Source organism: Pristis pectinata, chromosome 27 (genome assembly GCF_009764475.1).
Source record: "Pristis pectinata isolate sPriPec2 chromosome 27, sPriPec2.1.pri, whole genome shotgun sequence".
Taxonomy (NCBI): Eukaryota; Metazoa; Chordata; class Chondrichthyes; order Rhinopristiformes; family Pristidae; genus Pristis; species Pristis pectinata.
Genome location: NC_067431.1, coordinates 7867184 through 7883993, shown reverse-complemented (window position 1 = coordinate 7883993; position 16810 = coordinate 7867184). Strand labels below are relative to the sequence as shown.

General features: G+C 43.0%; 1 protein-coding gene across 1 annotated transcript in view; it reads left to right on the top strand.

Moving 5' to 3' along the window:
• robo3 (roundabout, axon guidance receptor, homolog 3 (Drosophila)) overlaps nucleotides 1-16810 on the top strand; it is a 483277-nt gene that overhangs the window by 248427 nt on the left and 218040 nt on the right. The window contains 1 exon segment of the mRNA XM_052039748.1: nucleotides 9178-9504. Within this exon segment, the coding sequence (XP_051895708.1) occupies nucleotides 9178-9504 (327 nt within the window).

The window sequence follows — 16810 nt, the reverse complement described above, 5'->3', positions numbered from 1 at the left end:
TATAGAAAAATCTTTGCAACATGTAAAATGACATTTAACCCACATACCACATTTGCATTTCCCCTCATCTGCCTGTTTATCAATAACTTCATAAAATAATGAAAATCGAAAGCCTGCAGATGCTGGAAATCTGAATTAAAATCAGAAAGTGCTGGAAACAGTTAGCATGTCAGGCAGCATCGTTGGAAAAAGAAAAAAGAGTTAATATTTCAGATCTGCAACTCCTTTGTCTCTTTCCTCAGATGCTGTTTGACCTGCTGAAATTTTCCACCATTTTCTGCTTTTATAAAATAATGAAGTCCTGATTTGAAAATAATATTTTTTTTCTAATTCTTTTCTTCCTTTTGGATGAATTACTTATAAATTCCTGAAAGATTTTATGTGTATTAATTGCCAATGTAAGTCATAAGGTTTAGTTTAGGGGCAAGAAGGGTCAAGTTTAATTGTTTGGATCTAGTAGTGGGTGGTCATTCTCACAGCTGTTAAGTTAGCAGTGGAATGTATCTGTAAAACAAGCCTCCCCCAATGGTTGTTTCAATTTGCCGCTGTTTAGTCACACTCGGAGCCCTCCAAGTTGAAAGAATGCTATTGCAGGAACTGGTTTAATGTTGTCTTTCAATAAAAATACTTCTTTATTCTACTGGTAGAACTGTTCCCCCAGCTGAGGTGCCAGGTAAATGCATCACCAGAGAGGTCTCGGCACTGAGTCCGTACATGCTGGTTCATCCCAGCTGTGTTGGCAGTTGTTTTCAGTGACCTTAGGTTACCGAGTGGGTGAATCAGTCAATGATTCCTGCTGTTGACTCTGAGCTGGAAAGCGAAGGTTAGTTAACGACAGTATCAAGCTTCACTGGTTAACTCCACTCTCCTCCTACCACACAAACAATTGATGCCCCTGAAGACAGGCATATTCCAACAGCAGTTGTTGATTATTGATTGGGACTCAATTCCTTCATTGATCAAGTGAAGTTCAACCTAGTGCCCTCTATCCTTTCCAATCCTGGCTGAATTCGGAAAGACAACCTTCCTTTTCTGCAGTACTTGGTTAGAAGTTTTGCACCCACCCTGGAGCACTTGTTATTATTTGGAATTGCTGTGGTTTTGATATCTGGTTAAATATTTACTTTGCTCAAAGGAAGATCCGAAAATGAAAGGTCAATTTGGTCACATAATAGGGCAAACTCCTATTGTCCTTCCGTGAGTAATGGGATGCCGGTGCCTCTTGCCTTGGAATCAGGAGGTTGTTGGTTCAAGTCCCACTCCAAAGGCTAGAGTGACTCTCCAGTGCAGTGCTGTAGAAAGACTACACTATTCACAGTGCAATATTTTGATAAGATATTCTGTCAAGTATATGGCCTCATATTTCTACAGCACTTTTTCATGTTTCTTATACACAGACACAAATACTAAAGCTCTTGATACAAGTTAATCACTTTTGAAATTGAAGTGATTCAACTTGCATTGGTGTTATTTCTGGGTATAGCAGAGGAGTGCTTATCAGCGCCCTGGCCAATATTTATCCTTCAATAATTAATGCTAAAATCAGATTCATTGTTCTTTATCATGCTGCTGATTGTAGGAACTTAATGTGCACCTACTGAGTGCAATGTTTCCTATATTAAGTGACCACGTTGGCTCTAAGACCCTTATTGCTTTTAGACCTGTAATGTTAACTAATTCTCTGTGTCCTAACATACCCCCTTGAAGAATGGCACTTTGTCAGAAGAGCACTCTCCCAGTGTCATTGTGGATCATGTAGTGGGGCTTGAACCCACCACCTTCTGATTAACTGGATTCCTCACTCCGGGAAACCACTGAGTTGACAGCATAAACAAAAAAAACATGACCATTTTTCATTTGTTGAAATGCCAACACATTTTATCCAGACATTAAAGGGATCGATTTTCAGATTTCTGGTGGCCTGGCCTCCCAGGTGAATCGTGGATGTGTGTCACAGATCCTTACACCCCACTGAATGGAAGCCCATGGGGAACATGTTCATGAGTCTCCAACAGAAATGCTCAGAGAGAAAGTCCACACCCATATTGAGAAAGCCTGACCTTAATTCTCAATCTTCTCCACACCGATGTGATATCAATGACAAGAGAATCTGTCAATTTCAGGTCAATTTCATCAATTTTTAAATCAATTCGCTGGAAAGAATTTGGCTGAAAATTTGGGAAGGTGTCTGTGTGTCAGGCAGGAAACTGATTAGACTGTGGTGCCAACTGATTGCATCTAGTACCGAGACAATTGACTAGTGCTTTGTGCATATGTATAAATGTCCACCCCAGCTTACCAACACCCTACTTGTGTACAGCCCATACATACAAATGAGTATTTGGGAGATAGGCGGGATGGATTTACCGGCTGCTCTGGGGCTACAGAAAACTGATCTTGACACCAGCTGGAATTTTGCTACATTGAACCCAAGAAGAATACATTCTAGTTAACACGTTGATGTCCATGTTGTGAACCCTATCCAGGCGTACACCGTTTGGGCCAGCAGCAATATCACATGGTTTTTAAAACCATCAATAGCACTTAAAACCTTGTCTGCAGTAAAATCTTTCAAAAGAATATCATTATTAACCCGAGATGTGCTTGGTCTAAATTTGTTAATATCAGCTTTGTTATTAAAAATGTCAAAATGAGATTTAAAATGCTTCTCCAGACTATCTATCCCTGTGGGACAGCCCATCTCAGCAGGCAGCTTCAGCTGTGTGGGAACTCAGTTTGTGGCTGCATTTCAGACTTGTGAACTGTTCAGGTTATGAACAGTTCTCCGGAGTGGATCCCTGCCATAACCTGGGGAGAATCTGTGCATGCACACACATAACTGTGCAGCCACAAATTCACATTTGCTCACGTATGCAGACACACACAGAATAATAATTATAATTCTGAACCTTCTTGATTGTGGTGAAGAATAGGTAAAAAAGAACTTTTACTCCACTCTCCTCAATGTACTGTAGTCCCACTCTCTCCCATGTGATCAAAAGCACTGCTTTGTTCTGAACCTTGCAGGGAAAGGGTTTGATCCTCGGTTGACGTTGAAATATCAAAGTGGAGCTTAGGAACAGTTAGAAACAGAATCTTAATTCAGGGGAATTGATGTCATCTAGGGCTCCTTCCCTTCCTTGTCATTCAGAGTAAATGTGAACAGGAAGAACTGTGATGCCCCACAGGATACAATTGCCCGCAGACACTCTCTGAGCTCCCACAATAGTGGAGTGTTGGAGGGTTCTTAGCAATCAGGGGTGCAAGCTGAATCAAAAAGCAACATGAAAAGAAGGTACATTTTAAAGACCAGTATATTTCAAGAAAACTAATTCAGTTCAGCTGAATTAGTTAGTAGAAAAAAGGAAAGTTATAAAATGTGCTGATAGATGAGTGAAACATTGATCTAATTTGTGAATGCTGCTTCATTGGTCTTGGTTGATGCATTACAACTTTTACATCTCGTGCCCTGACTGCCACTACCAAGCAGAATCCATTTATTAAGGTGCTCCATGTTGGGGTGGGGAAGAGGTGGGGAGGGAAGCAGATATATGAAATGTTTCCCCAGAATACTGAGATAATTCAACTTTAAGATTGAGATCAATGGAGTCCTGTAGTAAGGATATCAAGGGATCTGACACTAAAGATAAATTGAGACACAAATCAACTATGATGAAGCTGGCTTGAGTGACTGAATGGCCTACTCCTGTTCCCATTATCTTAATCTCATGTGAAGTGCTTGAGGTGATCAATACATGCAGTGGGTGAAGAGAGGCTTTGTTACTCTGTCTAAGGTGCTGAAAATGTTCTGAGCAATTGTCTGGAACAATGAGAGATAGCGCTCCAATCTGAGGCATATAATCATTCACATATTTGATCATAACACACTGAAGCTGTTGAGAGAGTTGGTCCTTTTGTAGGTGTAGTTGTATTTTGGTAGCCAATTGTAAGTTTTAATCACTGCAAAGTAAGCAACTAAGGAAGAAATTCTTCATTCCTGAAATTCTTGATCCATCTAAATTCTATCCAAAGTGCTGGTATCAAACTCAGACCACAGAGGTCAATGTGAGGTATTGTCCTTCACAGACAAAAGAAGGCACAGCTAAGTTAATCACTTAGTGGTGTTGGAGAAGAGGCTGATATGTGAGCAGCAGATCTTCCCACAGCTGTTCTAGATCCACTCACACAGTGGAAGTTAGGACACATTTTGTTTTCTGACTTGCCTTCATCAGTCTCGGTCAGACTGCACCAGCCTTGACTCAGTGTCTCTGCTCAAGGGTTGCAGGCAGAGTTATCCTTGTTGATGCTGATTTTTTTTGAGGCTCCTTCGCCCTGCATTGGAGCGTTGGTCTTCCTCTACATCATGGAGGTTCATGAGTTCATATTTATGAGAACTTGAGCTTCTTGTACTCCACTTACGATGAGGCAGAAAAAATGGTGTAGAAATGCTCCATTCGACATAGTCTTTTTTCTAGGATCTTAAATACCAGGGAGAATGCAGAGAGTAATTGCTTGTCTTCAATAGTCCAAGTAAAAGCGCTGTGCCCTGACGGAACATGTCAGGAATGTGAGTGTTGTACCCTTGCCAGCTTTCTATCCAATTAGTTTAAATGATGGGGTATGCACAGATTACAGATCCAAAGCACACTCTGCACCATGACCACTAAGCTGATAATGAGGGTGGGTGTGTAACTGAGTGCAGTCTCATTACCAGGAGTCTGAGAATAGGGGTGGATTGTGCAATGGATAGAGTGTTATAACTGGGAGTCTGGTTATGAGGGTGGAGTATGTAATTGTAAGAGTGTAGTAACCAACAGTTTGATGTTGAGGGTGTGTTATAGAGCATAGTTGTTAGTACAAAGCACAAACCACAGTATAATACCATGTTCAGAATCCTCAGGAATCCTAGACGTAGAACACATGCCAACAGTGATTCCACAATGGTTGTTGTGTAGACATGTACAGTGCTTGACTTATGTACAGCCTGTACACACAGATGAGAGTTTGGGAGATGGGCGGGTTGGATTTGCTGGCTACTGCAGGGATACAGGCATCTTCTGCCATGTGGGAGCTCAGTTCGTGGCAATAGCTGAATGGTTGAGGAAAACGCCCAGGTTGAACTACACGTGGCCCTTGGTTGGCCTATGTTTTTAATTAAATATATTGCTGGGCAGCTGCATTTCTGACTCGTGAACTGTTTGGGTTATGGACAGTTCACCAGAACAGAACCCTGTCATAACCTGCGGAGGACCAGCACTCAGTGGCTGTTTGGTAGACAGGTACTCACTGGTACAATCTATAGTGCAGCTGCATTTTTTTATGTACTGGTCCAGTCTGGTAATTGCAGTAAACATCTCATCTACTTTGGCCAAATAGCAATCCTGGTTAGTTTGCAACTTCCAGGTTAGTGTCTCAAGATTATTCATTGGTATCTTCACCAATATTTTCAGCCCACAATATATGTTCTGAGCAGAAAGTTGGAGGATGCCTGTTCTGGATCACAAATGGTTGGGGAGCAAGTCTGCAACCCAGATAGTGGATTATTTGGCTACAGTGCATTACTCCTTAGTGTAAGTTAATGGCAAAAAGAATCAAACTCGGGAGTTGATGGGCACGTGCGAGCTCAAATAATTTTCGATGGGTACAGGGAAATAAGCAGAGGTGGAATGGGACGGATGGGATTGTTCCTCTGGGAGCCAGCATGGACTTGATGGACTGAATGGCTTCCTTCTGTGTCATTATAAAATAAGATTGCTATGACGAGTACAGGCTGGGGAACACTGTATGTAAATTACTCCGGACTCCAGAAGTACAGCCACAATTCCCTTCAGCATCCCTCCCCCAATGTGTCAGCTTCCAATGAGGAACTTACACTTCCGAGTAAAATTGACCAAATATTTAAAGTCTGAGGTTATGAGGAATGAGTAAAACTAATTCTTCTGGCCTGTCAGAGAGCTGACATTGCCACAGAGGTCTCTTTCTGGGGTGTGCTCCTTCAGGATTCCACAACTCTCACGGTTCAAAGCTCTGACCCAGTTTGCTGATAAAAACTGCTTGTGGCTTCGGACTCTGCGCAACAAAACCAGATGAACCAGCACCGCCAACTCTGGTTGGACATATTCCTGGAGGTTTTATCACGTGATCTTCTGCCTCCAAACACCCCTCCACCATCAGTTGCCATCCAGACAGGCACTGTCTCCCCACACCAACAGACTCTTAATTGCCCAATTATGTGTGATGTTTGACTGTCAGTCAAGTGGCCTTTCATCCCATCACCAATATTTCTATAACAAATAAACAAAAGAAAACAAGTCACTATTTTTCAATATCACTATGATTTCTCTTCTGAATTTGCTTGTCATAGTATCTCAGAGATTAGTCTTTAATTCATGGAGGTTCTGGAGGGTTGATAGCCCTAACGCAAACCAGTGGGCTTCAAAACCTGCCCACATTATAGCAGAGGCCAAATTATAATAAGGGTGTGATGAGCTGTCAAGGTCTTCACTCTTGCAGTAATTGACTTTATGCGCTTCTTGAAAAGGGCACATTATGAGTGAATGCTGTGTTACGATATGATTAAATTGATGATATTAGCATAAAAATGTATTTATGTGAAAGAACCAGGCTCTGGGAGATAAGGGGAATATTCCTAAGGACAGAATCTTCATATCCCATTGATGAACCTGTAAAATCCTCTAGTGCTGGAAATGATAAGTGCAGCTGATTGTGAGGTGATTAATCTCTTTGTCATAACAGTGGGATTCACATTAAATGGAATATACATTGAAATTGTTAGCTAGAGTCAAAACAAACCGAGATAAACATATGGCAGCCAGTCCCAGTTACAGCAGGGAAAATATAGCAGTAAATACAGCTAGGACTAAGATGGCAGTGTGGCGTAATTAAAGACCTTGAGCTAAGATGCTTGGTAAACTTTTGTTAGGGATATAAAAATTCTGATTCCAGAGCAGACCACTGTGGGCTGCCTTTGGCAATTTTTCCAAAATCTTAACATGAATTTTCTACGACACTGATTTCCCTGTAAAAGATGTTAATTGGGTTGCAGTAATGGTAAGAAAAAATGTTTTGTAGTTCTCCTGCTGTCTTGTGTACTAAATTCCCTGCTGGTATCATCTTGAACTATGGAGACCACCACAGTCCTCCATATGGTCAGAAAGCTGTGTGAAGCTCACAGACATTAGTTGGAGTTGCCACATAAATCCTGGCCTTCCATCTCTCTCCTTCCTTAAATGTGTTCATAGAACACAGAACAGTACAGCACAGGAACAGGCCCTTCAGCCCATGACATTGTGTCGAACTAATTAAACTCAGGACATCTAATCCCTCCTGCCTACATACGGTCCATATCTCTCCATTCTCTGTATATTCATGTGCCTGTCTAAGAGCATCTTAAATGCCTCTATCATATCTGCCTGCCTCCACCACCACCCCTGGCAGCGCATTCCAGGCACTCACCACTCTCTGTGTGAAAACCCTGCCCCCCACATCTCCTTTGAACTTTCCCCCCTCTCCTTAAATGCATACCTTCCAATATTAGACATTTCGACCCTGGGAAAGGGATACCTGCTGTTTATCTATGCCTCTCATAATTTTGTAGATTTCCATCAGGTCTCCCCTCAGACTCCACCGCTCGAGAAAACAACCCAAGTTTGTCTAACCTCTCCTTATAGCACATACCCTCCAATCTAAGCAGCATCCTGGTAAACCTCTTCTGCACCTTCTCCATAGCCTTCACATCCTTCCTATAATGGGACGAGCAGAATTGAATGCAATGCTCCAGATGTGACCTAACCAGAGTTCTACAAAGCTGCAACATAAGTTCCTGATTCATGAACTCAGTGCCTTGACTGACAAAGGCAAGCATGCTGTACGCCTTCTTTACCACCCTATTGACTTGTGCAACCACTTTCAGGGGGAAAGTATCCAGACTCTGCTGTCCACATCCTAACTCAATCCAGGTCCTGCTCACTTATTGTTCCTTTGCTTATTGTTCTTTGGCTTCCAGTACATTTTGCCTCCATTTAAAATATCTCATCCACATGCTCAAATCCCACGGTGGTCTTGGCTCACCCTGTGCCTGTGACTTCTTCCAATCCAGGAGCACCAACCATCCTTCTCTGGTCTCCTCACGCTTCATTCACCTCCATTTTTAAGATGAGCCGAACCTGAAGGTGAGATGTAGAAACTTTTCTTACCCAGGCTCTGGACCTCAATGCCTGAAAAGAGTGGTATGGGCAGTTATCCACCACATTTAGATACTCAGTGGATGTGTCATAATTGAATCTGCAGGGCTACAGACCTGCTGCTGGAGGGTGGGATTAACGTTGGGAAGCTCTTGTTCAACTGTCGCAAACATAACGGGCCAGTCGACCTCTGTTTTGTGCCATACATTTTCCATGGCTTTAGGATTTTCATTGATTCATTAGCAGCCCTGCCTTCAGCTGCCTAGGATTTAAGGCCTGTAATTTCTTTTCTAACTATCTCCACCTCCTCCACTCTTCAAAAAAATACACCCTAAGCTCTACGTCTCTGACCATGTGTTTGGCACTTCTGGTGGTATCTCCTTACATTGTTCCTGAAGACAAGTTTTGCTTGGTGATGGTCCACTAAATGGTGGACATTTTGGTGCTTTCTAACAGCATGTTTTATTCTTCAAGGGTGATGCTCTTCAGCAGGGATTTCTCCAGCCCCTGGATTGAAGAGCTGGGACCAACCACAGTGATCACTACTCCTTGTTGCTATCCACTGATTTTTTACAAAGTGTAGGTTTGGATATGAAGCAGCATCTGCTAGTAAGAAGCCTAAGCTCTCCCTGTTGATGTTTTGTTGATGTTATTTGTAGTTGGGGTGCGAATAATGCCTTCAAAGCCTCATTTCCAACCTATCCCTCAGTTGTCTGGAGAATGAAGTTGGGCCAACTCTTTGAACTGCTGCTGTTCTTGCAGAGATGGATTTCCCACCCCAGTGTTTGTTAGAGAATTCCAGCACCATTCTATATTGTCGACTGTGCTAAGGGGGAGCTTACTATATTGTGGATATTATCAACAGGATTCTAGTGTCAGCTCATTGGATAGGGCAATTGCAATGGCAAATATTTATAATATGTTAATTATATTTAATATATAAATATAACATTTTTATATATGTTTTCTTCAGGTTCCAGGCTACGTCTGGAAGATTCTGCACCTCGGGTCATCGAGCATCCCTCAGATCTGATCGTTTCGAAAGGGGAGCCAGCCACGTTGAACTGCAAAGCAGAGGGACGACCCACACCCATCATTGAATGGTACAAAGACGGAGAACGAGTGGAGACCGACAAGGATGATCCTCGCTCCCACCGCATGTTGCTCCCCAGCGGGTCACTCTTCTTCCTACGTATCGTGCACGGCCGGAGGAGCAAGCCGGATGAAGGCGTCTATGTGTGCCTCGCGAGGAATTATCTCGGGGAGGCAGTCAGCAGAAATGCATCTCTGGAAGTAGCGAGTAAGTGACTGGATGAAATGTACCCTCCCCACACCATTCCCCTCCTCCAACTCACACATGCCGCAAATGAGCTGTCATTCGTCAATTTGAGCAGCACCATTTTTCTTCATGAGTCAGGTGAGAGAAGTTGGAATTGTCAGTGAAACAGTAAAGGTTACAAGTTGTTCAAAATCAGGAGTGGTTTCTCAGAGCAAATCCAGGGAAACTGTTCCCACAGCGGCAAACAGAGCCCACGGGCATAAGGGAATAGTCCAAGAGCAATCAGATGGGAGATGAGAATTCTTAATTCTATGATTTGTTCTGATTTAGGATTCACTGCCTGAAAGTGGAACAGATTAGAAAGGAACCGTCAAAGTGGAGCAGTGCAGAGATTTGCAGAGCAATGGGAGATTGTAAGGAAAGGGGACTGACTGGCCTGTTCTACAAAGAGCGAGCTAATGTTCAATGGGCTGAATGACATTTTACTATGGTGAAAGATCCTGTGTTTCTACAAACTAAATGATTTTGTTAATATCCCAGAGACTGCAGGAGTGTGTGGGATGTGCACTTCAGTCTCTCCATTTACAAGAGGAATACCTCTCTTGGAAGAAGTGTTGCTCAATTTCCAATCCATTACAGCTGGCAGCTGAGAGCGATTCAATTTGGAGCCATCCTCTTGTCCTGAGCACCCTCAAAATCCTCTTCACACCGAGTGTTTATCAAATGTCATTCGGCTGAGTTAAGCCATTGACCAGGCGATCAATACTGCACGGCTGAGCATTGCTGCTTCCAGCCAGCAGAAGGCAAAGGTCAGTGCTCACAGGGCATTAACACCCGAGTTGCGATGTCAGCATTTGTGAGGAGTTTCAGATATGCAGCTTGCAATTGACAGGCCCAATGCCATGAGGACAACCTCAAGCTGCAATTTCCCATTGTGCTGACAGCTCATGTCAAAATATTAACCCCTTGAGGACTGCAGTTATTTTCCCTCACAATGACAAGACTTTGTCACGTTTATATTTGGCAAATAAGCTGCCTGCAGTTGAATTCTCCTTGCTGCTGTGATGTTTTGTGATGGAATCTTTGACAATGCATTGCCTCCCACTTCAGCACCCAACTGAGTGATTTTCTAGGGTTGGGGTCCTTCATTAACTAGGTAACATGTGCTCCAGTCTGTCGAGATGGATTCTGTCACTGTAATCGGGGACAGTGCGGTGGTGATGCAGTACACTGGGAGGCCTAAAAGTGGCAGAAAACAGGAGCTCCACCAGACTCCAAGAGCTAAATAAATGTGAGCCAGTTTGGAGGAAGGAAAGGGTTCTCCTGGAGATTGTCCTTTCATTGCTGAACTTCAGAGATACCAGTGCTGCTGGCCCATACTTACTTCATGTCCGGAAGTTGTTTATAATTAAGATGTTCCAAAGAGAAGTGGATTGGGAGGCTTTTTCCGGCCTACCTGTTGATGTTTAGATTCTATTGAACAGGGAAGTGGCTTAAGGTAGTGGATGTGCCAGGAGCAAAGTAGGGAAACCAGTCAGAATGGGCATTTGGCGATAGGCTTGCTCTGCTTTTCCACTATTTCCGATGCTGCCCATCCTGATTTTGGGCGTGAAATCAATTTCACACAGAGCTATAATTCCCATTCGGCATTTCATGGGAACCTTAGTGTGCAACCTTTGAATCTTACAGCAAAGAGAATGGCCATTTGTTCTGCTCTGAATCCATGCAAAGTGTTGTCAATTCAATGCCTTTTGTGCAGGATTGTGATGGCAGATGGAATGTAATGCAGAAAAATTGTTGGGTCATCCACTTTGATGTGCAAAGTAGAACAGCTGTTTTTTTTAGATGGTAAGATATTGGGATAGTCGATGTTCAAAGGCACCTATGTGTCCTTGTCCAGCAAATGGCAAATGGTGTATTGGTCTTTATTATGAAAGGATTTGAGCAGAAAGTAAAGTTGTCCTACTGCAATGATATAGGGCCTTGGTGAGACTGCGCCTGGAGTATTGCACACAGTTTTGGTCTCCTTACCCTCCAAGAATATATTTGGGTTAGAAGGAGTGCAACAAAGATTCACCGCTGTGGTTCCTAGGATAGTAGATTTGAAGTGAAGTGAGTACACTAGGCCTACGTTCTCCACAGTTTAGAAGAATGAGAGGAGATCTATCTGTCCTATATATGAGAGGCACAGATAGTGTGAATAGTCAAAGTCTCTTTCCCAGGGTAGAAGTGTCAAATACTGGAGGGCATTTCTTTAAGGTGAGAAGGGAAAGCTTAAAGGGGCAAGTTTTTTTTTGCACAGAATGATAGGTGCCTGGGACGTGCTGCCCGGGGTGGTGGTGGAGGCAGGTACGGGAGTGGTGTTTAAGAGGCATTTCTGACAGACATAAGAGCATGAAGGGAATGGAGGGATGTGGATCATGTGCAGGTAGATGGGATTAGTTTTATTTGGCATCATGGTCAGCACAGACATTGTGGGCCGAAGGGCCTGTTCCTGTGCTGTACTATCCCATGTTCTATCTCACTGAATCCTACATGCACTCTGTACTAACTCAATGTAACTGCACTGTGTAATGAATTGACCTATACGAACTGTATGCAAGACAAGTTTTTCACTGTACCTCAGTACAAGTGACAATAATAAACCAATACCAATACCAATGCCAAAATTGTTACAGGGTTCAACAGGCTGGATGCAGGGAGGATGCTTTCACTTGTTGAAGGATGTAGAACCAGGGGTCACAGTTTCAGAATAAGGAGACTGCCATTTAGGATTAAGATGAGAAGAAATGTCTTCATTGAATTGGAATTCTCTATCTTGGAGGGATGTGGAGTCTCAGTCATTCAGATCATTCAATACAGAGAGCAATAGATTCCTGGATATTAAGGGAATAAACGGTTATGGGGACAGTGGAGGAAAATGAAGCTGAGGTAGAAGATCAGCCGTGACCTTGGTGAATGGAAGGGCAGGGTTGAAAGGCAAATGGCCTATTCCCACTAATGCTTGAGTTCTTTAGTGTAGAAAGTAAAAATATTTTTACATTGACATTGTAACGTAGGATTGGTGCCATTATTAAAGTAATCCGAATGCTATACAGGCTGCGGGTTTTCATATTATAAAAGGGTGTTGAAGGATCGGAGAAATATTTTAAAAATGCATTGGAGAGAGGAGGGCAGAAACAGAACCGAAGACATATCTGTTGAGAAAGGCTGGGCTTATGTCTCGAGAAAGGAGCAGGTTGAGGGCTGAGCTGATCGCAGTCTTTAGAAGTTATAAAGGATTTGGTAAGAGAAAATATTTCCACATGGGGAGAGGGGTGGGGAGGAGGCCAACACCAGGGGTTATAAATAGTCACTAATAAATCCAATTGGGAATTCTGGAGAAACTTCTTTACCCAAAGGGAGTTTATTATGGAACATTACCTCGAGGAACAGTTAGTACAATGGGTCCTCTTCAAGGGAGGATGGATAAACATACAAAAGAGAAATAAATGGAAGGCTGGGATGCAAGGGTTAGGTGCAGGGTGTGGTATGAAGCTGGTGTGCAACATAAATTCTAGTATAGACCAGTGGGCCAAATGTCCTGCTTCTGTATTGCTATACTCTATGTAATTCCATGGGTACAGAGAACAATGGATCTGAGGGAATGATTATTTCTGTACAGAGCTGTTTGCAGCAGCAGATAAGCTGGCAATGTGGCATTTGAAGCTGCTGATTGTACATATCCAAACCATGCTACAAATATAGATCTTTCTCCTGTGTCTATACCTAGTTATTCACAATGTTCTGACAAGTCAGCATTTGCTATTTTTATTTTTTCCACTGTTAATAGTATTTTCTAAATTTGATTTAGGAAGAGTTTTTTCCTGAAAGTGTGACTCTGTGATGTTGATGAAAATCTTATTTGTCCCTGAGTGTTAAATTTGCTTGCGCTTTTGTGTAATCTGTTGACATCAGTTATGTTAGTTGATCCAAAAAGATTTCAGCACATTCCAAAATGCTTTAATTTTAAAGTACTTTTGAACGATAGTCATTGTTTGTAACATAGGAAACACTGCATGTGATTCATACACAGGAAGATCCCATAAGCAGCAGTGAGATAATCTGTTTTCAGTAATATTAGTTGAAGGATATACAGTATATCAGCCCAGACACTTCTCCACATCACTGCCATGAAATAAAGACATAGAAATAAGAAGACCATCTAACTGTGGTATCTTGTAGATCCATCTGAGAGGGCCTTACTTTAACATAGTCCAGAGGAAAGCATACTCTATCAGTACCATTCTTCCGATGTGTTTGCTTCGGTAAATGCCCAAGGAGTTTGCAGTTCCTACACTGGCCTCATTTGTCATCCCAGAACCCACAAAACCAAAGTAGAAGCAAGTCATCCTCAACTCTGATGGATTGCCAAAGAAATTGAAGTGCTCTAGGCACAGGGAAGCCACATCCACAAGCAAACACATGGGTGGCTAAAATGCACCATATCACAGAAAATGTCTTCAAATAAATGCACTAATTTACTTGTTAATATCAACTGCCCAGAAGAATTACAAGATGTTGGAATTGTTTCCAAGCTGTTCAATCTGTGCAGTGTGCAGAGTTACATGGAAAAGCTAGTTTTCGCAACAGGTTCGTCAGAGTTCAATGCCAGCAATGCTGCTGCTTATTTACATGTGTAGCAGAAATGAAGACAAAAATGAAAGCCTTAATAATGAAACATTTCTTCATTTTCCACAGTGTTCTGGGGGGTGCCAGGTAATTAACTCTGCCAACAAAACAGTGGTGGACATGTAAATGCCTGGATTATGGGACTGAATGTTCCTGAGATCAGTGTGGACAGAGGTTGCCATATGATTGGTGGTCCCTAAACGGTGGCAACGATGGAACCATTGTGTGTGTAAATGCCATTGTCCAGAGCTGAATAATGGAAGTGTGGGGGTGGATGGATGCTCTAACATTTCACTAGATTGCTTTTGGGGATCAGGGAGCATTTATACAGAATAGTCCCTTGGGGGATTAAATGGCTAAACTCCATGAAAGAACTGGTTTCATGCAGACAGTGAAATGTGCAGGATTGACAGTGAACAAGACTTCATCCTTCCAATCATTTTTCACTTTTGGAAGTCCCTTTACTTGGGTAGCATAATCCTGTGTCATTCCTTTTACCTGGAAAGTCCTATGATTGTTTACCTGGACGATACCGTTCCTTTATTTTATTCCCTTGGATAGTGGTATCCCATCTGATTGTTTCTACCTGGACATACTGTCCCATGATTCATTTCACCAGGAGACAACTGTCCCATGATTCCCTTTATCTGGATGGTATTTTCCCATGATCCATTTTGCTGGAATTGTACAGCCTCATTTAACTCCCTTTCCTTGGATTGTGCAGTCCTTGGATTCATTTTACCTCAGTAACTCTGTTCCATGTGTTTCTATTAACCTAGGTAGTAAAGTCCCATCATTCATTTTCCTTGCTTAGCACTGTCCCAGCTGGTTCCCTTCACTGTCCCATAATTAACTTCATCAGGACAGTTCTTCCCATTCCCTAGAGAACACTGTCTCATATTCCTCCTCTAGATGGTCCTTTTAGAAGTAGGTGAACTCACTGCCGAGTACCTTGAGCTAGCTGTCTCCTGCCTGGTGCCTGGTGGTGCCTTCAGGCTGGCAATATCAATGTCAGAGTGCCCAAGTCCCTGGGCCTGACGTTGTGAATGTTCCTGAGCATTCTGGCATTCTAGATCCTCGTGGAATTGGAAGAGGAACACCACCTTTATGGGGTGGATCCCGCCATCAAGATTAACCCATTCTGGCATCTCAGTGACTCTCCCTGATGGAGAAGTGAATGTCTCATGGCTCTCTGGATCAGTATAACTGGAGACAACATGCTATAGTCATTAGAACATACACTGGAAACTACGGATGAGGCCAAGGAAGACTTCTGTTCCCACCTTGAACAAACTCTGGTCCATAATCCAGAGGGAGACAGATTGCTGCTCCTGAGCAACTTCATTGCCAAGGTCAGAAAGGACACAATCCCATTGGCAAGGAGAGATTAGGGAAAGCACAGGTTCTGGCACCTATTAGATTATGTCATTGTTGGAGCAAGAGAGGGCAAGGAAGTCCATATCACATGTATCATGACAGATACTGAAGCCTGTTGGGCTGACCATGGTCTAATCCACTCTTATCTCCATCCATCTGGTGTCAAGCAAGTCTGCGTCATCGCTCACTTCAATATTGCCCCTAACCCATTGCCACCTGCTGGACTGGGAGTTTACATGGCAGTTAGGAAACCATTCAACCTACAGTCAGAACGACAGTCAGTCCAACCTCAGTCATGGACTTACAAATGCAGACTGTACTTGCATATGTTCACATTCGGAGCTCAATCTTCCAAGTCTTCACTGACTCGTTCACTGAAGTATATCAGAGAATGAGCCTTACATTAAATTCTGCAAACAGAGATCCTCTACAAATCCACCCCTACTGCACCACATCACTTCACCACGGTAAAGATGTACAAACCCCTGGAAAATGTGGGCCACCCCATATCCTGGGAGCCTCCTTTCAATAAAGGCTAACATTGATGAAATTCACCATCACCTTTAGTGCACAGCCTTTGACCATCTGAGGGAAAGAGTGTTTGAACATCAAGACCTTAAACCTGGCACAAAGCGCATGGTCTCCTTTGATCCCCACCTCCCTGTACACGTTTGATGTTTATACCACCTTTAGCAGACACCTCAAAGCAATGGAGAGATAACACCACTGCTATCTCCACAAAATCCTCCAAATCCACTGGCAGGGTATGTGAACCAGTGGCATCATTATCTGCCAGGCCAACATCTCAGCATTGAGACCCTAATTAGACTCATCTGACTTTAGTGGGCAGACCATGTCATTCATAATCCCAACACTAGACTTCTGAATAGACATTTCAAACTGTGTCCTGGTAAGTGACTACCAGGTGGAGAAAGGAAACACTTCAAGATGTTTACAAAAGATCCTTGATAAACATCCTCACTGACTCCTGGGAATTCCTGTCCCATGACTGCTGAGAAGGAGCGATGTTATAGGGAATCTTCAGTCCCTTTACCTGTGCACACAGGAACTAAGCGGAAATGGCAGGAGTGCTTCACGGTAGTGTAGCGGTTAGCATAACACTATTACAGTGCCAGCGACCGAAGGTTCAATTCCGGCTGCTGTCTGTAAGGAGTTTGTACGTTCTCCCCGTGTCTGCATGGGTTTCCTCCGGGTGCTCCAGTTTCCTCCCACATTCCAAAGACGTACGGGTTAGGAGCTGTGGGCATGCTATGTTGGT